The sequence below is a fragment of the Vulpes vulpes genome, chromosome 7, assembly GCF_048418805.1.
Source record: "Vulpes vulpes isolate BD-2025 chromosome 7, VulVul3, whole genome shotgun sequence".
In the NCBI taxonomy this organism is placed as follows: domain Eukaryota; kingdom Metazoa; phylum Chordata; class Mammalia; order Carnivora; family Canidae; genus Vulpes; species Vulpes vulpes.
Genome location: NC_132786.1, coordinates 57,273,888 through 57,298,182, shown reverse-complemented (window position 1 = coordinate 57,298,182; position 24,295 = coordinate 57,273,888). Strand labels below are relative to the sequence as shown.

General features: G+C 36.1%; 1 protein-coding gene across 1 annotated transcript in view; it reads right to left on the bottom strand.

Annotated features, from left to right (window-relative positions):
• VEGFC (vascular endothelial growth factor C) overlaps nt 1-24,295 on the bottom strand; it is a 104,525-nt gene that overhangs the window by 6,120 nt on the left and 74,110 nt on the right. The window contains exon 4 of the mRNA XM_026015812.2: nt 13,462-13,613. Coding sequence (XP_025871597.1) covers nt 13,462-13,613 — 152 coding nt within the window. The remainder of the gene's footprint in view (nt 1-13,461; nt 13,614-24,295) is intronic.

Genomic DNA, 24,295 nt, shown 5'->3' with positions numbered 1-24,295 from the left:
GAAACAATGTCTGAGCATTTCAGATCCTATCAAGATAGGGTGTTACTTTTCTACAGGTATTATCTTTAAGTTCTTTGTACGAAATTAGTTATGTATGGGGCTTAATTCCTCTCGTTTAACACAATAAAAATTTGTTTGCAATATATATTTTTGGAAATAGGTTATTGCTCTTAAGTAAAAGATACCTGTATGTAGTTTTAGGTCAAAAAAAAAAAACAGTCTTAGTGTTATTTCCAAATATGATTTAACATTACTGGTTTTTAAATTTACCTCTTGACCTCATACTAATAACTTCCATTAAAATTTTTGTTCCTAACAATCTTCATATTTGCTTAGGTATATACAATATATATGTATATGTGTGTGTGTGTGTGTATAAAAGTAAGATATTTGCCTTATCCTGCATATACTATATGCCTTTTTCTTTATAATTTAAGTTTTTGAAAATTTGTGTGTTTCCTGTTAAAATTATGAGAAAAATATATATTCAGAGGATTCTGATCCATGTCCTCAGCATGCTGATCCTTTTTGTAGTTTTGGTTTATGTTTTCAGTGGTTCTTTTTATAAATAAAATAAAATGTATATGTATGTATTTTTTTCCCATTCTGCTATATTTTTTCCCATTCTGCTATACAGAAGCTTACATGCTATTCGAAACCTTGCTTTTTCAGTTAGCTGCATGTCTTGGCGAACCCTATACGTTCCTAATAACTTTATGTGTCCCCAAGAACAAGTCTTCATTTAGCACATATTTTTGTCATTACTATTTTCTTGGTTAATCATGATTGTACATTGTCCCACAAAAATATTTGAACAATATTTCTCCATTTTCCAAAACAATATCATTGTTTTTTCATTTACCCCCTATCCAAAGCTTTAGTCCCTTCCATCAAGTAAGATGCTCCTATGTTTAGTTATAGAATAGTAATGCAATAAATCCTGGCTGAATGAAACTCAGACCACTCTTCTATAAATGAAGGTAATCCATTTTGGCTGTGTTGCTTCCATGTTGACATATATATGATTTAAGGAACACACTCCCATGTTGGTATCAAGAGGGCACAGTGCTATGGCAGTTGCAGTAGAAAGACATTATCATTTTGCCAATACGTGATTTATACTGCTATTACCTAAGCCAGTGTTCTTCCAGTTGTTAGTTATAATCCATCAGTGGGTTATGAAATCAATTATAAGGGTTGGAAAATGCATTTGTAAGGAAAAGAAGGATACGTAATAAAATACTATTAGAATGCATGTGATAAAGACTTCTTTCTGCAACTATATTTCAGTTCTCTACATGCATATATTTTGTTATATGCATATGTAAATATGCATGTACACTCCCTCAAATATATAACCTCCCCCTCTCCCACGTGTGGTGTATGTGTATGTGTGTATATGGTAGCAAAGTCCAGTGTATTCGTTTTTTAGTTACAGTCATTAAAGGTGATAAACGCATCTGAGCTATTTATTTCTATGGGGAAAAGTGTCAAGAATGAGCTCAGTCACTAGCCTCAGTGGGACTGGTCCAGGAGAGGTCTTCAACTGCAGGGGAATGCACTAAAGTATCTGTGCTGAAGTTAAAGTAGGTATACAAAATTGTTCACCCTAACGGGATAGGAAAATAAAACATTTCCTATTTTTCATGTGGTGAGGGAAAAGAGTTTCGTCTTGAATATTTCACATCTTTAAAAATATAAATTCAAAAACATGGACCGTTTGTAGAAACAAATGTAGGAATGTATTTCTGAAAATGTCATACAAAATAACAAGGTGTCTAGTGTCTAGTTTTACAACATTGACTAACTTCATATAATCTGGCTACACTAACCCTTTTGGTTTTGCACATTCACGATAAATAGAAATATGGCCTTCAGAATAGCAATTTCAATTATGTTATAACTTAAGTGTTGTTGCCAACATACACTTTATATTGTGGACTAATTATGCTTTGCTCAAGGTGAATTAAATATTTTAATTTCCAATAGTCTTAAAACTTAATTTAAATTTCTAGAAAAATATCACTTTAGAAACTTTGCCAAAAATAAGAAACTACTACTACTTACCAATGTTAACGTATTTTAATGTTGAACTTTGGAATCCTGTTAGATACCATTTAATTAAAGATACATATATTTGCATTGGATGCATTTTCATAATTACTAAATGAGGTTCCCTACCCTAAAAGTGAATGGCAAGTTCTTGGCCTTTAAAGCTTCTAGAGTGAAAAAAAAAGGGAGACACAATTGCCAAACATTATCTTAGAATGAAAGAAAATGTTTTTGATGTGGATAAAAGTTAGCACAATTTACTTATCTTCCACATATCTTCATCTCCAAAGCATTTTTACCCTATTGAAATTTTTCTCCAAGTTCTGAAGGCCAACGTGTGTAAAATACAGTTACAAATTTAAATAAATTATTTTTATACTGTATTTATAAAACATTGATTTAAAGACACAATTTGTCTACAAAGAAGAAGATTATGCAATTATTTATAAAGCAGGTCTATGCTGAGAATCACATGTAAATAAATTAACTTTCCTACTTTGCCTTTCTCAGCCCGCCCCCACACCCTATAAACACAACCACAATCCTGTTTATAATAGTTATGAAGGAAAAAGATGCTTTTCTAAGAATGATTTCATTAACTCATTCAGCTAATTAAGTAGCTGTTGCTAGTTAAAATCAGAGGACAAAAATTGAAGGGTATATATGTGTTCAAAAACAATGTATTTAATGATTAAATTATTCTTATCATTTATCTCTCTTTTGAAATTTTATGACTAGTATGTTCTGTGAGATTAAATCCTACATCTTGGGTAACAGTTGCTAGCTCTCATGCTTTGGACACTGTAGTAGGCTGTTTTGTGCATACCACTGATTGGGTTCTTTCATCTTCTCTATACTTTTGGCACTAGAGTGTCTGTATACTGGGAAATTCCCTGATTCCCCAAATATCCATATTTAAGGAATGCAGACATACTACCACCTTTTGTTTGGTATTAGGGAGATCTGAGCTGAATGTAATATATTTTGTAACATATTTCTAAGTGAAAAAAATCCTGCATCTTGATTTATTTAAACTACTTTTGATCCAATTTACCAAATATCTCTTAAAATATTACATAGATCATCCAATATGAATGTCAACATTAACCAAATACCAATTCAACTTGTAGCACTCAATGGTTTTTTAGAAAAGCAAATTCTTTCTGTGGACATGAACTGTGATATTAATCAAATATTCTCAAAGGCATCTCTTTTCATAAAGTGTCTTTACAACAGCCCAACTGATTAAAATTCTGCTGATCATGTGGTACCTATAGTACCCAATCATGTTTCTCAAACAGCTATCCTGCCTAAAGTCTTATTAAATGTGGAATGTGATCCAGTAACATTAGGTTGAAAGCATGGTATTGTGAGCTCTCATACATTCCTTCTAAGCATCTTTATATCTTTTCAGTAAGATGCTCTGTATTGTATTATGAAAACATATGGAGCAGGGCGGGGCGGGGAGGAGACTCTGACCATGTTAATAATTTTGATAAATATCCAAATACAGTTTTGATTCCCTAAATGCCAACTGCTGATGTCATCTGAACTTCACCCACTGTGATTAACAATCACTCAAATCTATAATTATCCTTTGAAAGAGTATCTGTCCAGACCCTCTGGCCCAAGACTGCTTGTCAGAATAGCAGCAGGAAGGGCAACTCTTTTCTTTCATTTTCATAGAGCCACAGAGCCCTGGGTAAAATACTTCAACAGTTTTATTCCCAAAGACGTTGAATTGTTGTGTTTACTTTGAGTTCCTCATGCATGGCCCTTGAATATACTTGACTATGTAATGCAAGGTGTTGGAGGAATCTGGGGAAGGAGGGTAAGAAGTATATGGGAATTCTTTGTACTTTTTGTTCAATTTTTCTGTGAGCCTAAAACTGCTTAAAAGAGGTCTAGCAAAAAATATTTAGAAAATGATAGATTTGGTCTAATGTAGATAGTTATTAAAAATAATCATCAGTGTGTTTTAGCTGAACTTGACATTAAGTTGAGAAACTCTTTGATCTAATAGTTCCCACCTTTGGTTAACATGACAATGACAACCTCAGTGCAGAGGATATACTGATGGAATATTTCCCACCTTTTGCTAAAATTTCTACCAATCAGTCAGCAAACCATAGGAATGCTGTGCTTCCAACTGCTAGCTTTTAGAAGGCAGAAACCAGATAGTCCAAAGGGTGGGTACTCTGCATAGCACAATTAGCTTCCTTTTAGAAAAAAAAACATGTTCCAGGGTCTAGAGACTCTTACTTGAGTTCCATGGATCAATCAATTCCTATCAATAGGCGTTCACTTGAAGGTGTTAGACAATATTTAGATAAAAACGAGCTTTTTTTTTTTTTTTAAAAAAAAGATGAACAGACGTGAATTAAGATCTAAAAAATAATTGCATATTATCATGAGGGTTTTAAACCTAGAAAGAGGATATTTTTAAGCCAGAACACAGATGTGTGTTTTAAAACACTGGAAAAGTAGTTTCTAATCAATGGGTGCAAGACTGTGTCCCAGTTTAGTTGGCAGATGTGTTATCTCTGCATTTCTGCTCTGATGCAGTTTGTTAAATGCATCATGCTGTTCTGTTTATCTCTATTTTTGGTGAAGCAACTATGTATGATTTTGAAATGAAAAGGAAAGGAACAATTAAAATGAGAAAAAAACCCTCATGGATATTGAAACTTCTGAGCATTTAGACCGAGGATCTGTTATAGATTAACAAAGACAGTGAGCACTCAAGTTCTACATCAAAGGTTGCCAGGGCTATAAATTTACTCTGTTCCTTAGAGAAGAGATGAGTTCTCACAAGAATGAAATTTTCCTTAATAAGCCCAAATAACTCTAACTTCTTAGAAGCAAGTATGTTTTATCTAGTGTCTTGGTAAGCAATGTTGACATTTTTTTAAAAGAAATGAAAACCAGTAAACAAAAAAAATGAGTCTTCAGGCTAGATTTTTCCATTTTCTCATTTTTTCACCCTTCTTTTCCTCTCTCACCACACCAAGATTCTCCCCAAGACTGACAGAACCTCTTTATGAGGTTGAAATCACCTATTTTTGGCACTCATTAAAAAAGAAATTCAAGGTTCCCTGGCTCTGCTGAACATGGTTTCATCATTCCTGTACAAAAAGACTCCTCAGGCTACCCCAATACCTCTACAGAAAAGGTGAGACTCTCCAGGCCAGTGCCCAAAGCTTCTAAAGCACAGCCTTAGCATTGCCTTTTAATTTAATCTCCTATGGCCTTCACTGATTAATATTCAATTAAGTTATTCTGGTCTATTCATTGTCCCCAGAATGTGTTGTTTCCCTTAGGAATCCTATAGGGACATTGTCAATGAGAACCAAGTGACCAATAAGTTGACCACTGGGTAAAATTCACTTCAAGACACTTGCCTTTCAAATGTGACCTCCCTCTCCTTTGATTTTACTCTCTTCCTAATATGTAGTAGAGTGTCTCCCATAGAGTGTGTATCATAGAATAAGCATGAGCATTCATTCATTCATTCATTCATTCATTCATTCATTCATTCATTCATATAATGGAATGCTATATAGGTATTTACTGAACAAACCAGGCCTACAGACCTCAAAATGATTACATGTCTAAAACATACTGCAGAGAGATAAAAATAGTCACCATTTTAACACAAATATTTTAACCACAAGCTGTACTACTTCTTCTGTCATATGTTAATATATCCGTGTGCCATACATATGCAAGAGCATGAATAAGAATAAAGAATAGTGACTGGGGCTTTGGGTTGTATGTTAAGTGAGTATGACACAGTAGTTGTTGAATTTCAAATCAGATTGGAGGGATATTTCGGGATTTTTTTTTTTTTTTTTTTTGGACTTTTACTATATGTTTGAAGATTGATTTTTTTTTTTTAATTTAAAGAAGTTAAAAATGCAGTAAAAGACTACATCCCCTTAGGAATGGATCGACTCCAAATCCCTGGTTTGCTCCTCTCAGCTATGAGATGTTGGGGAAACTGAATTAATCCCTCTAATTCAGTTTCTCATGTGTGATTGAGAATTTCACCCTCTTGTTTCCTCTGCTTCGTTCTCAAGGTCCTTATGCAATGTAGGTTATGAATAAATAAACATGCTATCTCCATTCTGTGTCCTTCAGATAATGGGTCAGTCCTTGTCATTCTTGAGCATTACCTAATACTTGGTCATCTCATCACTTCTTTCCTTGAATTCTTGTTGGTTTTGCAGTATCCTTTGGATTTTGTAATAACTAGTTTTTAATTTTATTTTTTCTGACTGTTCTTAGTCTCCTGCACAGACCATTGTTTCGTCCAGCTTCCAAAATATTGATAATTCTCATGATGTCAGCTGCTGCTTCTCCTTTTACAGTCTGTATTTTCCTTGGTGGGGTTCATCTCTTCCAGTGCTCCACCAGCTTCATGCTGGTAGTACCAAAGAAGTATGCCCATCTTCGTGTCCTCCCAGCTCCAGATCCCACTGCTTACCAATCATTTCAGCGTGATTTCTTACAGAGACCACAAATACCAATGTGCATATCCAACCCGTGTTCTCCTTTTCCAATCCGTCCTTCCTGTGAGCACATATTCCGTGTTTGTATCATCCGTGTATACTTTCATCCTCAACTCCTGCCTCTGTGTTGTCCCACGCATGTAGCTCCCAAGTGGTGGGTTTTCTGAAAAATGTCTTTCCGCCTCTTTCCTCTCCATCCCCATTTCCACCACCATGGCTCCCACCCTTGTTAATTCTGTATCAGATTATTTCAGAAGCCTCTTCAATTTTTCCACTTCCTGTTTTGCTCCTCCAGCCCACCTACTACACTGCCTTCAGGACAAGCTGTTCTTTCTATAATATACAATGTAAATACCACGAGTCCTACATGTACCTTCTAATGGTTCTTGAGAAACTTGAAGAAAAAGTCCACCTTTGGCATGGCAGATGCAATTCTGTGTAGTTCTGCAGACTCAGGCAGGTCCACTCTGTCTCTTGCTCGATGGTAGGCATGCATCCTGCATACATACTTCTTCTGCAACCCTAGCTCCAGTTCCGTGTTCACAGGTATGAGTTGCTTATGAGATTTCTCTAGAGGAGCGATCCTGTCTACCATTCTTTTCAGCCTAGCATCATAGCAATACCACGGAGACACACAGGAACTGTTTGATGAATGACTCAATAAATCAGAGCATGTGTCTTATGTACTTATTATATGAGATATACTTGTGTTTATACTCTGGCACATGAGCTGCTTTAGTTAAGGAATTATATTATATATTTTTAAATGTCCTACATCTCTTAGGATAGTGTGACACATATGTAAGATTCAACATAAAAATTCCATGAATGAATGAATACTACTTCTACCAACTAACAAAATCTAGGGCATCACTTTTTATTCACAAACGACCCCCTCCAGAAAAGAGGCCCTCCATGTAAGGGGTCATGGGAATCTATGGTATTCAAGCTGAAGGAAAATATAAGAGGAAATAAATGAAAGGAGAGAGAAAAATCTGTGATAACATCAATAAGAATATTGATATCTAACTGCTTCTAGAGATAATTTCTTCTGTCTCTGGAATTTCTGATCTATTTTAGTACTGCTGGTATTGAGACTTGAAAGGTTTTTGTTTTGTAAATATTAGAAATTCTATCAGCTATTGGGGGAAAACATGGGTTTAAGAGCTAAAAAGACTTGAATTTTAATTTTTTCTGGCACTTTTCTTAGCTATTAGGTTTGTGCTAATTAACATTTCTAGTGCTCAATTTTCTCATTTGTAAAAATGTCTGTAAAATTTCAGCCAAAATTTATTGAAAACTCACTGTTGGGTGTCAGGCACTGTGATAATGTTGACCAGGGATGACAGATTATAAACATCGCCACATTCCTATTTGTTAGGTGTTGTCATCATTCTCACTATTGCTCTTATCCTGTTACATCATTATACAGTATCAGACTAATATGTAATACAGTATAATGTCACTGAATGGGTTGATCATGAGGATTAGGTTATAAATGTTATGCTGCATTGTTATTTATAACATTTGGATTTATTTATTTATTTATTGCAGATGAAGAAAATGAGTCACAAAAAGTTTACAGGAACTAGTGAAACTCAAAGCAGGAAATGAATTTTCTAACCAGGAAGCTGCATGTAATATGCATAGCCTTCAGCCCTGTGCTCTGTGGTGTGAATCATCAGTGCAGTCACCTGACAGCGCTAGGATGAGCATGAGGCAACATGCGGCCAATGCTTGTGCATAGTAATATTTAGTGAACTTCTACTACTACTACTACTACTACTACTACTACTACTACAGATATAACACGTGTCGTTTTTCTTTGACTGTGAGTGCTATGAGGCCAGAAGCAGCTAGGCTCATGCTTATCCTCTCTCATACTACCTTGAAGCATTCTTTGCCCGTTTTAGAGATTCAACAATTATGAATGACTCATTTTATGAACGATTCATTTATTTATTGAATTAGACTTCTTCATAAGTAATGTAAAACAGATGGTCTGCTACTTATTTAACCTCATAATAATGGGGACATAATGCCATGCACTTGGGAAAGCTTTGCTGACACCACAGAGCTTCGGGAGGGCTGGGGCCACTGCTGAGAAATTGCAAATTCCACACAAAGGAGGGCTAGGAGGCTCTCCCCACTGGGGAAATCATGAGAATCTTAAAAGATCTGACCTAGTTACCATAAAGATTTTAAGCAATCTACCATTTTACCACTTCCTGTTTTGCTCCTCCAGCCCACCTACTACACTGCCTTCAGGACAAACCTATATGAATTTCAAAATTATCATTAGTAAAAGGACCTGTTTCTCTTGGCTTTTCAAAAATCCTTTTTTTTTTTTGAGAAATATTTTGCCTATGATAAAATGCTCCTATCTTAAATCCACTCTCTTTTCCCCCCAAGTTTATGCACCCATGTTACTATTACCACAATCAAAATAGAGAATATTTTTATCACCCCCAGAACTTCCCTTTGCACCTTCCAGCAATGCCCCACCATCTGTATCTTCAGGAAACTACTGCAATGCTTTCTCTCAATTTAGATTGTATTTGTCTTTTCTAGAGTTCTTGTAAATTGAATCCTATAACATGTATTTTTTAGGTTAGCTTCTGTCACTCAGCTTAATGTTTTGAAAGCCATTCATGTAGTTCACAGCTCAAGAGTTAATTTTTTTCATATTACTCAGTAATGTTCTATTGTATGGATACACTGAAGTTTACTTAGGCATTCACCTTTGATGGACATTTGGGTTGTTTCTAGTTATTGGCTAATAAAGCTTATGTGAACATTTGTGTGCAAGTTATTGTGGAGAAATGTGTTTTTATTTATCTAGGGTAAATACCTAGGAGGAAATTTATGGATTGCATTTGTAAGTGTATATTCAAATTCATAAGAATCTGCCAAAATGTTCTGCAAATGGTCATACCATTGCACATTCTCATCAGTGATATATGAGCATTCCAGCGGCACCACATCCTCTCTAGCCCTTGCTTTTGTCATTTCTTAATTTTGGCCATTGTGGCGGCTGTTCCCTTTTAACAAATGGTTTTATTTTTTATTTTTTTAAATTTTACTTATTTATTCATGAGAAACAGAGAGAGAGGGAGAGAGGCAGAGACACAGGCAGAGGGAGAAGCAGGCCCCATGCAGGGAGCCCAACATGGGACTCGATCCCAGGGCTCCAGGATCACGCCCTGGGCTGCAGGCAGCGCTAAACCACTGCACCACCGGGGCTGCCCAGTAGTTTTTAATTAAATTGTGGGTCACAATTCACAATAAGTGGAGACCAACATTCAAAAAAATAATAGAGTAGAAAAAACATATCTAAGGGCATCACGTGTAGAAAGGCATACATTGATAATGGGGACACTATCATCTGTAAGGGAGTAAAAATTGAGTGCTGGGGAGAAGTCTTATATCTTCCAATGGGTTCTTGGCTCTCCAAAACCCAACCATAGCTTTTGAATCCGCATTTAATTTCTATTGGGTTTTATGGGCTGTCATGTGAGTAGCACTGGCATTAAGGATATCCAAAGCATATGAAAGATAGAGGCTATAAAATTATAGTGAATAGAGGGCTGTCACTAAAGGACTTTCTCTGGACCAAGTGCTCAATCTCAAAGTCATAGAGTGACAGGTGCCTGGTAGCTGCCTGGTGGGTGCTGCTTACGCTTGATCCCTGGTGATTTGGTGTGTGATGTGAGCTTTGGGAATTAAGTAAAAATAGTTTATATTTTATTATTTAGTTTTTCAGAAGCTACCAAATCCATTAGAATATGTCAAATGCTGAGAAGAAAGAAGTGGTGACACTATTTAAATGAATATCTAGCAGCTGTAGAAGTTACAAGATGTTTTCTCATATGAAGCAAAGTTAAGTTCTCTAAAAAATTTTACAGAAACTATTTAAAAACTTATCTTCCTTTTTTTGGAAAAATAAGAGTAGAATGTCTTCTTTAAAACTATGTTTATGTGGTTATATATTTATATTAATTGGTACTTTCCATATGGAATTTGATTACCACTAAATAAGTTACCTTAAAAGTGTCTTAGCAAATACGGTAGTTATAAAATTATATTCAATGTTAACAGCTTTTACATTTTTAATGTGACTTTTAACTATAATATTTTTGTCATTTTTAATCCATTGCATTACTTTCTGTATGTAAAAAGCCTCAATATAAGTAGGTTTATGGTATTAAGATTTTATGGGGGAGGCCATAAGGGAAAAGGTCTATAAAAGGATCCTTAGGGGGTGATAATGAAAAAAGGGCTGGATAGCACTGCAGTAAAGGAAAGTGTTCTAAAATAATATTTTGTTTTACCTTTATAGTTCCATATGATTTTAACTACATATAAAGTTACATATTTATTTACTTTACATCTATACACTAGATATGCTATACACATATTATATAAACATAGATCTTGAACCTGCACAGACCCAAGAGCATACTGACTTTGAATATGAGGTGCATTTCTTATTGTAGATAGTGGTAAAAAATACTGAAAAACACAGATGAATGAATCAGATATGAATCTTAATGGTAATAATAAATCTCTTTACTGACTCTCTCTTACACACCAGGTACTGTGCTAAGCATTCAGTATTTCATGCATTCCTCTTTACATCTTTGTGCTTTTACATATAAGCAAGCTGAAGTTCAGACACATGGAATACCCAACCTTAAACACTGACTTAGTGGCAAACCTGAATTTATGCTTAGACCTGGCTCATTGGAAGGGACAGGCTCTTTTTGCTCTTTTTGTCTGTTCTTGCCTTTGACTGTGTATATAGTACAGCAGTTATATGAATAAATAATGGTAAAAATCTGGGGAAAACATGCAATTCCTACAAAGTGCTGTGGAGAAATAAGTTATTTTATCTAACAAGAACTGGTTGGTCAGTGGTGTATTGTTTGGCCTCAACACTGGAGTTATTAGCTGCTTCATCTGTAAAATAAGGCTAATAACTACCACCAACTTCATAAATGCTTTTGGGGCAGGTTAAATGAAACAGTGAATGTAAAGGGCTGAAAGTATAATAACGGCTCAATAATTTTCAAGCCTGATTATAAGCTGTATATAGAGGAGGATATGAATCTACCTGTACCTGAAGTGGTCACAGTCTGGTTGTACATGCCACATTTATAGACCCCGACAAATTCATGCAAGGAGAAAGCAAATACAGTGATTGTTGTGGGCATTCAAGAAGCAAAGATAGCAGCAGTATTTGGACAGGATACATGCCAGTCAGAGACCTTTACGTGCACTCTGAGAAGTGGAGAGGGCTTAGGAAGGCAGAAAAGAAAGGGAACTTATTTTAAGCCAGGGCCAGAATAGAAAGAAGATACAGAGCAGGAAATGAGCTTGGTGTTCAGGGAATGAGACTTTATGAAACCCACACCTGGTGAGAAATGAGACGCAAGACAAGAATGGAAGGCTAGTCACAGAATGAGGAGTTGACAAATTTGCATTCAATTCTTTGAGTAGCTGAAAGCCACCACCAGTTTCTGGTCAGATGAATGAAGTGGTACCTTTTAGAGCTTACATGTGACATCATGCAGGAGCTGGAGAGAGATCTGATACTAAAAAACTGATCTGAATGCCATGGCATGAGATCAGTCATACATTCAAGATGGAGTGGACGAGGATGCCAGTGATGGAAATGAGATACACACTGGGGCAGATCTCTCCTGTCCAACTCCCAAAATCAATAGTGTTGGGGGTGTGACATAAGGGAAAAAAAGTAACAAATAACCACCATGTGATTTCAAGGACTCAAAGAATATGAGAGCCAAGTGTTACGAATAATGTAGAAATAAACAGAATTATAAATCTTTGATTTTCATACCTATTTTATCTAATATAATTATAAACACAGCAATATGAGAGATTTAGATGTAATATTTTCAATCAATCTGAAACCTAACTCTGGGAACGTCATGGGGATAATGGCTGGAGCCCTCAGCATGGATGAGCTGCCACAGGTGGTAGGGACAGGTGCTGTGTGAGTAAACTTGCACTTACAGCAATTTGGGGGGTACTTGTACCACTATGCAGCAGCGTCAATTTACTCACAGATGCTGGTAAGGCCTTTTTGTTCCCACATTTGGGACAGACTTCACTCAAATTAGGTTATCCTTAGTTTTTGCCATAACTGCTTTACTTAGTTGGCAGAGAGGAGGCCTCATTTTTCCTGAGACACAAAAAAACCTATCCACAGAGTCAACACCTGATGCTCTGTCCAGGTCCTTCTGTGTGACCCAGTGCAGCATCTGCTGCCATTTACCAGACTAAAAATATGAGAAAGGAACTTGAATAGCAAATGTTACTTTGAATGTTAGTATGAAATAATAGCAAAAATTCTGTCAAGTAATTCATCAATATTTCAGTATTCACTCCTTGCTGCAACAATATTAACAGAGAAAAAAATAAGATTGAAGAAAGGCAACTGAATGCTAACAGATGTAAAATAATTTTTTAAATGTTTTTGTTTTGGACCAAAAATCTTACTGAGGCTTAAATGTTTTTAGCTGTAACATCACCTATGACTTTGCACACTTGATTTCATGGATGTCAGATCAATTAGGCTAAATCACTGATAATATGAAGAGTGGTGAGATGTGTGTCCTTCCACAGAAATACTTGTTTTATATTATTATATATTGTCATATATTATATATTACTTATATTATGAATTACTCCTACAGGGCTTTCCTGTTTCAGTCTAATTTTATTTTCGTGGTGCAAATAATTAATGTCTTCTCTTGTATTTGGTGCAGTATGTTATAGCAAACATCACAAAAATTCTCTTAATAAACTGTGTTTACTTGAAAATAATTTTATATTAGTAGATGATGAAGAAAAAAAAGATTTAATTCATACTCACTGTGGTAGTGTTGCTGGCAGGGAACGTCTAATAATGGAATGAACTTGTCTGTAAACGTCCAGTTTAGACATACATCGGCAGGAAGTGTGATTGGCAAAACTGATTGTTACTGGTTTGGGGCCTTGAGAGAGAGGCACTGTAATTTCAAACAACTACAGAGAAGGGACAAAGAGAAGAAAAAATTACATCAATGTGAGAAAGCACTTATGGTAAACGTTGGCATCCAAAAAGAGTGAGATTAATTCTTTGTGATGAGGCCGTGACGCATAATGTATGCAGGATGCAGAAGTTTTTTATGATTACATCGCAAAAACTGTTTTGCTTGTAATCTGTATCCTTTATCAGAATAATAAATAGTCCATATGTTTATCTCATATCACTCTTATAAAGCATATTACAATTTTGATAACCAGCTAATGATTACAGACCAGACACAACAGACCACCATGTTCAGGGAAAAAGAATTTTTTTCAGAGTCCTAGATTATTCCAAGGGTTACTAAAAAGTCACACAGATATAAAATATCTTTGTGATATAAGAGTAAAGAGCTATTGGCCACACAACCTAGAAGTGTTTGGTTAAGTCCTATTCTATGTAAACTGAATACAGAGACTTAAAACTGATTTTTATTCCAAATTGAATTTCTACCTCAAAGTAGTTTTACATTTGTCCAAGATAGCTTATGAGTTTCTTATGTTCGAAAGAAAAATAAACACATTCATCACTGAATAGAGGTTTGTTTCTGCTATTTTGACAAAGGTATTATGAAAGTAATAAGCTTAAAATAAAGTGGGACATTACACATGTTTGTGGGTTAGAGTCTCAAGATTTAAAGTCTTATTCTGAATGCCTTGTCTATAGGGGACTTTAATTCTCCTCTTCCTTCTTCAAAGTCAACATTTTAAACTGAATATACAAATAAATTAGTGATTAAGAAAACTAAGTGGATTTACATTCCCAAGGTTCTTAAAATCTAAATTATCAATAATAATGGTAAAAGTGAAATCCTGGCCATTACTTGCTTGATAAGATCAGTTTGTTGTCCAAAAACTGTAGCTGAACTGCTCTGATGATATTTGGTGCCTTTTAGGCAATCTGAGCACAGTTAAAAATGATGATAAACTCCAGACCCTTGTGATTTGGCCCATCACTATAATTTCATGCCAACACCTAAAGATCATTGAACAGATACCTAAATTATAAAATGTACATTTTCTTCATTTGAAAGGTATTCATATATATTCATTGAAAAATTCAGCAACTTAGCATATATGTGCCTTAGGAAGAATAGGTGCAGGGTCACACCCTGACAGGGCATTTTTAATAGCAACCCCATTTGTAATTTGTGTGAACTTGAAAGAGTCATTTAATTTATCTAAGCTATAAATTTCTTTAAAAATCAGTAAACTGAGGAAACATTTGACCCATTGCTCATGGGACTGTTATAAAAATTGCACAAGCTAATGACTATCAGTGTGATATGCATACCGATTGCCAGAACGATGTGTTCTTATTTGAATACATTCTCAAGATTCTGGATCTTCTCCAGAATACTATCCATGCTACCTAGATAATCTCAGCATATTCCAATACTACGACTTTGACCAGTGTCTTCCCTAGAAGGACATTTGTTTATGCAGTTTGGGAGAAACTTCCTATTGGACAAAATGTCACTGATAGAAATCCTTTGCAGTAGGTATAACTATTTTAAGACAGAGAATTCTGCAGTGTCTAAATATACTGCATTTTATCTACTTCTTAGGATGTTTCAGGACCCTACATTAAAAACCAGTGTAAGAGAAGAAATATAAAGTGGTTTAGAAAATAAGCAATATTTAATAAATTGCTTATTTGATTTTTATATGTATAAAATTTGATCATTATTTAAACCCTGTATTAGTAGAAATGATAGGAAGATCTGCTCATAAAATCCTAAGAATTTATGTCTAATAGGCATTTAGATTTGTGTCTAGAGCTTAGGCGAGCCATTTAAAAGCCAACGATATTAAAGCTGTAGTTGAAGTCTTGGACATTACTTGGAGATTACTTGGCGAGAATCATTTTGAATGAAAGAAGAAATGTCTCATAATAGAAACCCGGAGAACAGGTGCACTTAAGGAGTGAAAAAAAGGCAAATGAAGTAGTAAATATGTCTGGGAAGAAGAAAGATGTGAAGACGGAGAACCAAGAGGAGTTTATTGTTAAACCAAAAGAAGCCAAAGGAAAGAGGAGAGCTTCAGAAAGGTGTCTGTGGGTATAGGTGTGATGTCCCGGAGAAATAAAGTGTAAGGATAGAGTGGGAACAAATGGGTACCAAAAGCTGCCCTAGGTGATCTGGGGGGCCAGGCTATGAGACAGGAGCAGTGGGGCTTGGGTGGGGGGCAGGGGCAGGAAGGGATGGAGAGGCAGTGAGGACGGACAGCCTCCAGCCACTGCTTGGGGTCGGGGTGGGGGTGTTAATGTCCACAATCAGGACCTGCCTGTATACTTAGGAACTGGGGCTCTGAAGAACGTTCTAATGAGATGAGAACGCTTAAGTGAACATCACGAAAGCATCTTCCTGAAAATAAGCCTGACTCTATTTTCAAAGGGAGGAAGAGATTTGTATCCGTGAACACACGGACTAAAGGGATAAAGGGACAAGAAAAGAGGCACTAAAAAAATCACTATTTAGAAAACTATTCTTTCCTCTAAGTTGAACTCATTCATAAGCATGAAAACTATGCTCACTCAGTTAAGTGTCTGCTTTGGGCTCAGGTCATGATCCCAGGGTTCTGGGATCAAGCCCCGCATCAGGCTCCCTACTCAGCAGGGAGTCTGCTGCTCCTTCTCCCTCTGCCTTTTCCCCTCTAAATCTCTCTCTAATAAATAAATTCTTTAAAAAATCCTACGGTTCAATATGAGAAAAATTTACTAATAGTATAAATAAAACCCCAATACTTTAACTACTGATGTTTCATTTCTCTTATTTAAGTCTAGGTAGGCAATTGACCAGCTGAAATCAGTTAATTTGATCAAAAGGATTCAGTAAGCTGAAAATTTAAAGCAAAGGAAAAAAAAACCCAAAACTTTCCTTCTCTTGAAATGCATCTTCCACCTCCAAATTTTTACCTGAATTTTTTCATCTAGTTTCTTTAATTCTCTGCTTGACTGTGTCAGCGGCGACAAAATTCAAGGATCCAGAGAAAGATGCCTTGACCAATATTAAACGTAGAAAGGTTATTGGTAATCAATTTGTCTTCCTCTATTAACTTCTACCAACTACCAACCTCTATAATCTATCAACTTCAGAAAAATGAGGAGAGTGTGCCGTATGTGTGTGTATTAGGGCACAATTGTGAGCCACCTATTGTGGCTCTTTTGAAGGGGACTCTTCCATTTTCCAATATCTTTCTGCACTGGTCTTAGGTGTGTATATTGATTGACTTTTCTCACTTAGGACTTTATGGTTTCTACTAACTTTTTAGTAAGTATGATAAATTCTGTTTTCTTCCTTACAGACCAATTTGTGAATTCTGAATTACTTATATTACTAAGAATGTCCACAGACCCTTTTTCCTAATCAGACAGTATACGCTTAGAAAATGTAAACTTTTTTGAACTAAAAATAGTAATAATTTGAATCACCATATAAACTCACAAGACGCCCCCTGCAAATAAATAAACTTTCCAAATTAACCAGCAACTTCCCTCCTTTACTAGAGATAGAAGAATAACCCAGAGCGGAGTCTTAGAAACAAGTATTTGAGTTCTGCACCTGCAGTTTACTACTTCTATGACTGGGAAGAATGATCTAATTGCCTTTTGCCTCTCTTCTGTTATCTATAAAATAGGGATAATAATGGTGTGATTTCCTAGTGGAGTTCTTTGGATGATGATTCTCCTTCAAAATTGAGTTGAATCTTCATTTGAGGAATTATAACATTTCTGCTTAAATTTTTACCTTCTTTAGTTTTCAGTAACTATTTATTGAGTACCTATGAGATACCGAGCTCCAAGCACCTGCTAGCTTCTCAAAATAACAGTCATCAATCAATGACCCTTGCCTCATGCAACTCTCTGTCCCTCCCTCTCTCATACATATATGCACACACATACATACATGCATGCATGTACATATCTATAAAGATACTATGTTAGAATTTTTAAAATATCAAATAGTTCAACAAATTCTGTTAACATACCTGCATTTTAACTCTCATGAAATCTGTGCTTGCCATTATAGGAAGATCTGAACCAACATAGTAACTATAACTTTTTCTCAAAAGTGTCAAGGTCTATCCATGCATATCACTATTGAAACAATAAATAAATTCTTCATATTTTAATAAAACAAGAATGCTTATACTAAACTGTTTTGTGTCTTCATGTGTGCACAGTAGTATTTTCTATTTTAGAATTAAGCTCATAGAGTGTAATGTTCATGTATTATGTTCATCATTAGCTAATAATTCCATGTATATGTGTGCCCAGTCAGTACTAATTGAGGATGATGACATTTATTCTTTGATATTCTGAACATGATGATTTTCCTAAAACAGTTTTATGCTATCAAGTGAACTGTTCTTGAACAATACGTGATAACAGCTTGTACCTAATTTAGGATCTAAGTAGTAATAAAGTTCGTAATGGAGACTGATGGTACACTCTCTGCACATGCCTGTTAGAACAGTTGTTGGTTTTGAAGATCAAAAGGTTTATATAAAGATGGCATTTAAACAAGCTTGAACTGGGGGCGGGGGTAGAAAAAAGTGTGTATTCTACAAAATTGCAATAAATAAGAGGAAAAGAAGCATTTCCAAATGAGAGGTTCCCAGTTGTTTGTTACCTACTGGAATTCCTTAATAAGAATATCTAAATAGTCGATTCTCACCAACAAGAATGGACTTCAAATAAAGCCATCTTTTCAAACAATAGATTGTTTACACCAGCAATAGCAACAGTTGTAAAGCAACAATTCCTACTTCTACTTATCTTGCAGGCTATTCAAGAAAAAGGTGTAGAACTTCCTTACTGACGAGATCCTGGTTTACAGTTTAGTATTACATTCAAAAGGAATGTTTGTGAGGGAACAATTATCAAAAAAAAAAAAATGGCCTCCCTTTACAGCACCTTTATTACACCCTGAAATATAACCAGTTTCTCTTTATAGCATATCTCATTGCCACATTTAATTTAAATATTCCAACCCTGAGTCATCAATTAAGTATATAATTAAGTATAGAAGCACTTTATAGCTTCTGGAAAGTATGGTTAATAATTGCAAAATGAGACAGAGGAACTATTGGCATTTAAAGAAACAATCCCTAAAAATTGAAAAAGGTGAAAATTAAAGGTCCACTGACAGCTTCTCAAGTGAGCATACAACACGTGGCTCACTCTCAAGGGCCTACAGAACTGAAATCAGATCTGGGAAGAACACAGGATAGCAGATCCTAACGGATGTGCTTTTGTACTTAGTTAATTTTCACATGTTGTTATACGTGAAATGCATACACAATGATATAATTAAAAACTCCAATTCAGGAGTTTTAGAAATACTGAATAAAATTTGTGCACAGGATCAATACTTGGAGTTGGAAGAAAGGAGTATTTTTAGCAGATGCATTTTTTTTTCTTAAGGAAAGTGTTCTTCCTAAACTTCTGATAACTAGTATTTTCCCCCCACATCTGGATAAAACCTGATTTCCCACAACTGTGTTTGCCAGATATTAATTAGCTAAAGATTTCAAACAAATCACATTCTGCTTGTTGATTACACATATGAGTGTAATCTTTCAGACTGCTGCAGTGCAAAATAATACCTCTAAGTTTCATTCTATAGTTGCACATTTTACTTAGGTTTAAATATATTCTGCTATAGAAGGAAAATTTTGTGAAGCACTCAGGTCAACTCAGATATAATCTGGCATGTTTTTGCTAATATATGCTTTTATTATTTCTTTATAAGATAATAAAGAATAGACTGGCTTATTGTTTTTTTGGAATGGCAACACAGAATTTTAAATACTGCTGTGCATGTCCATCAGAATGAGCTAGAAGAGACCCGTTCCCACACTGAGCCAAGTCCTTCAGCTGGCACTCACGGACACAGCAAAGAGGCTGTGTTTTCTTCAGCTCCAACCCCAAGATTTCTACGGAAGCCCCATGGGCTTGGTATTTTTTCTTTCTCATTCCTATCTCCAGTAAACCTACATAAGGTAAATACTAACATTTAAATAACTTTTTAGTCCAAATGTTTGGCTCAAAAGCAGATGACTTTCTTCTGCTTCTACTTGAGTCATCAAATAATTTATCTTTTGCAAAATTCGCTTTCTACTTTTTGGTTCTATCTCTTAAATATACAACTTCTCATAAGAAAATATACTGAAAGCATATGTTTATGAAAGAGGTCAAAAAGACACCCAATCTACTTCTTAGAAGCAGATAGCTAAGAGGACTTTGAAGCAGTTGTGACCTATTAGTTCACTTTGGAATGCTTAGTGCATATGGTTTCACTTTTCAACTAATGGCTGGCTTCCTCACACATTCTGGTAACCTGCCCTTCACTGAGCCCCATAAAAAAATTCTAGGAAGTTTTTATAAAAAACTTGGGTTTTAAATTACTTAAGGTACATTGTCCTTAAAATTTATATGATTCTAGTTGGTGACTTTTGTTGCTAAAAGATATGTCTGGAACTCCTTTAACAAGACAAAAACTCTTTTTTTTCTTCCCTTCAGAAAATACAGCGGTAAGAAACTTCCTTTTATGTTTGAAAGAGATCATCACATGCTCCCATTTATAGTACATTGAAAATATAATAAAAATACACTTTGAAAAGGTATTGCTTAGGTATAAGCTTTTACAAGTTGCAATATTAGCAAAAATGTTAAATACACGTTAAAATACTGCCTTTGGGAGTTTCATAACTCACTGTCCTTGATACGCATTTTCATAAACCCTTGCATTTCTTTTTCACAACACTTAGACTACTTTTATAACTTGATAAATGTTGATTGACTTTCCCCACTAAATTCTAAGCTCCATTATTCAGGACCCGTACATCACCGTATACTCACTATATAGCAGAATACAAAGCACAATATAGTAGGTGCTTCATCACACTTGCTTAATTGAATATAAATTAAAATAATTGCTTTTATGATTAAAAACAATCTGAGTGGATTCTTCAGGTGGGAGAGAGGGTGTGATATTAAGAAATCAAAAGGAGAAATGGATGGGACTATCAATGATTCAATGTTGGATTTCCCTTAGCATTGGCTTTTGCTCTTCTCTCCTGACATGTGAACAATCTAGCTAGTGACAAGTACACCAGGGATTCAAACAGCATTTATCAATATGATGTTTCCTCTAAAATCTATAGCTAAGGATCCAGTAACTGCTGTAGAATTTTAGAATCACATGCCCTATCTTCTGGCACATCCACCTAAATATCACTCAGATTTTTCAAAATCAACAAATTCATGACTACCTTTGACTCTAAATCCATTCCCTTTTCTTTATTCAATTTAGTGCCTAGTGTTTACTATGTGCCAATAATTGTGCTATGCTCCAGGGTAATACCCAAACCCAGTCTCTGCTTTCATGGATTTTAGAGCTTAGAGACTAGAACAACCTGACAGATGAGGTAAGGAGGCTAAACTATGAGCAATAGAGAATGCTATGGAGCATACAACAGGATGCCCGAGAGGTGAATTCATATCTAGAACGAAAGATGAGCAGAAATTAGCAAGATGAGCAGGAATATCAGGACAGTGTGTAAGGAGATGGTTCAGACACAGAGTAGAGTATTGTAGTGACTCCGAGGTAAGAAATATTGTCATAATTTAAGGAGTAAATGAATTTGGATCCTTGTGGAAAGTAGTTTTGGGGAAAAGCATTGACAACTGAGGCTGCAGAGTTAGGTGGCAGCCAGATCACAGGGCCTAAGTAAACCATGTTGAAGGATGTCACCTAAAAGGAGAGTGCCGCCCCAAATATTTAACAGCTTAGAAAGTTTGCATCGATCCATCAGAACCCATGCTAGCCTGGGCAGAAGCTGACTTATCATTTAGAGAAGAAAAAGCCTCACTGGTATAATGTAGCCAAATGGATCGGAGGGAAGTAAGAGTGGAGATATAGGACCAGTCACTAGGCTGGCCTAGGTGATTGATGAATGCGGCCTATATCAAATGAGATCAGCAAGATGAAGACAATGGATGGATTCTAGCCATGTTTGGAAGGGAGATTTAACTGGAATTGTTGATTGGGCTTTGAGTGAAAGGAAGAATAACTTGGATTAACCAACAAGATGAGTGGTGTCATTTACTAAGAGAATACCCGAAGGAGACAAATGTTTAGTTACTTGCTCTTCTATCTGTGTGGCTGGGGTGGCGCACGTGAACCATGACCTATGAGAAGGGAAGCCAAGTCACAGCCTTGAGTATGGGAACCATGAGAGAAATTTGAGCTGGAGATGAGGATTTGGGAAATCCTCACGAAAATCAAAACAGTGCTAATGAAGACACGTAGAGAGAGTCTGTGGAGTCAGAAAAGGCATGCTGGGACAGCATACTGAGACCTGAGTACCTTATTTTCAATTCACTTCAAATTTATAATTCAAACTCTGCTAATCTTTGGAAAACTGAAGTGCTAATATGAAACTACTCTGCTGTTCTAAGGATACATATATTAAAAAACACTACCACTTCGCAGATCAAAATTTGCAAGAATTGTGATTATTGTACATGTCATGCCTATCAAAACAAAACTTGAAAACAACACAAACCGACAACAAGAAACCGGACCTCGAAAATTTTATAGGTAAATTCTGATTTGTCGTATGAGCAGATGACTGGGAGGAAGTGGACAAAATGAAAGATTTCAACATCATAAATCTGTTATAAAAGTCATCCTAAATTCCCTGAAGGCTGGCTGTGAAAGAGGATGGGAGAATTGATTCCATATAACCTAGACTTGATTTTCTTAGAGAAAAAATATCCTATGTAAGGATACCAGACCACATTCCGTTTCACCTACACATACCTTACACTTAGCACTAAATGCTCTTCTTAGCTTGGAAGCCTTCTACTTTCTGAAGCCTGCAACCTTCTCAGGCTTCCACCTGACAGAGAAGTTTGTGTGCTGTTTAGAATACACTCTTACCCTTGAATAAATGTTCTCACTCGGGCACCTGTTAGGTCAACACGGACCTTATCAGGCCACTACAGGGAATAAGTATGCAGTCGTCACAGAAAAACTGCCAATGGTGAACAGAAGACTCTGTTCATTCATTTTGTTTACTAAAAATGATTTTCTGCTGAGTTCAGATTTTACCTAAGGCATTCCTAGTATCTCTTTGGCACATGTGTAAAGTAAGTGTGTATTCAGGAAGACAATAATAAGAGGAAGAGAATGAAGGGTGACTGTTACTCATATCAGCTATGAATGGGAAAAGAAGGTGAGCATTTTCTCTTTCATTTGTTCAAGAACAAACATTTTTAAAAGATGGATCTGAAATTTATAGCATACAACTTTGGTTAGGCAATCAGATCCATTTATTTAAAAATTACACAAGTGAGTTAATCAACTATATTATTATTATTATTATTATTATTATTAGCCTCCAAGGCAGTAGTTTTAAAATCTGCTTCAGTGAGTAAGGACTAGGGTAAGGACACCCCCTCACAAGAGTGGTGGGGTAAGCACTGGAGATGTGTCCATATCTTCATTATTTTTCTAGTGAGAGGGTCTTGTTTTTATTTTATTTTTTTAAAGATTTTATTTATTTATTCATGAGAGAGAGAGAGAGAGACAGGCAGAGGGAGAAGCAGGCTCCATGCAGGGAGCCTGACATGGTACTCAATTCCGGTCTCCAGGATCACACCCTGGGCCGAAGGCAGGCGCTAAACCGCTGAGCCACCCAGGGATCCCAGGGTCTAGTTTTTAATGTGCTTCCAAAAGGGAATGTTGCTAATTCTGTGGCAGACACTCAAGGAACCGATGAACAACACAGATTTGTTCTTGGCTTTATGGAGGAGATGGACATTAATCAAATAATAATGACTATATTGTTATAAACTGTTATTATAAGCTGTAGTAAGTGCTATGAAAGAAAAGTATGGGAAATGATTAAGCATTTTAAAGAAATACAAGATCCAACCAGGGAGGTCAGAAAAATCTCCCTCAAGGACTTCTTGAGCCACGTGATTGACATCCAAAGAAGTGGTACCTCAGCAGGGAGGAGGCTGAAAGGTGAGGGTGACTTAAAGATGGGAGTAAAATTGTAGGGCTGGAGGGGAAGGTGGTTCCCAGGGACTCAAGGAAGCCTAGCGCATTTGGAAGAACAAACTTAAGACAAGGGACACCTATGTCAGATGATGTTGTGGAGATGGGCAGACACTGAGGTCTGTGATGAAGATTCTGGTCTTATTCAAAGAGAAGTGGGAGATCACTGGAGAGTCTTCATGCTGGAGACTGACACCACCAGATTTGTATTTTATTTTATTTTTTTAAAGATGTTATTTATTTATTCATGAGACACACACACACACACAGAGAGAGAGAGAGAGAGAGAGAGAGAGAGAGAGAGAGAGAGGCAGAGACACAGGCCAATGGAGAAGCAGGCTCCATGCAGGGAGCCCGATGTGGGACTCGATCCCTGGACCCCGGGATCACACCCTGGGCTGAAGACAGACACTCAATTGCTGATCCACCCAGACATCCCAGATTTGTATTTAAAAATATCACATTTGGGGGCAATTAAGAGAATGCATGGGGATGAGGGGCAATGGAAGCAAGAGAGCAGAGGGCATGGCTTTTTATTAGCTGGAAAGAGATGAAAAACATCTACAG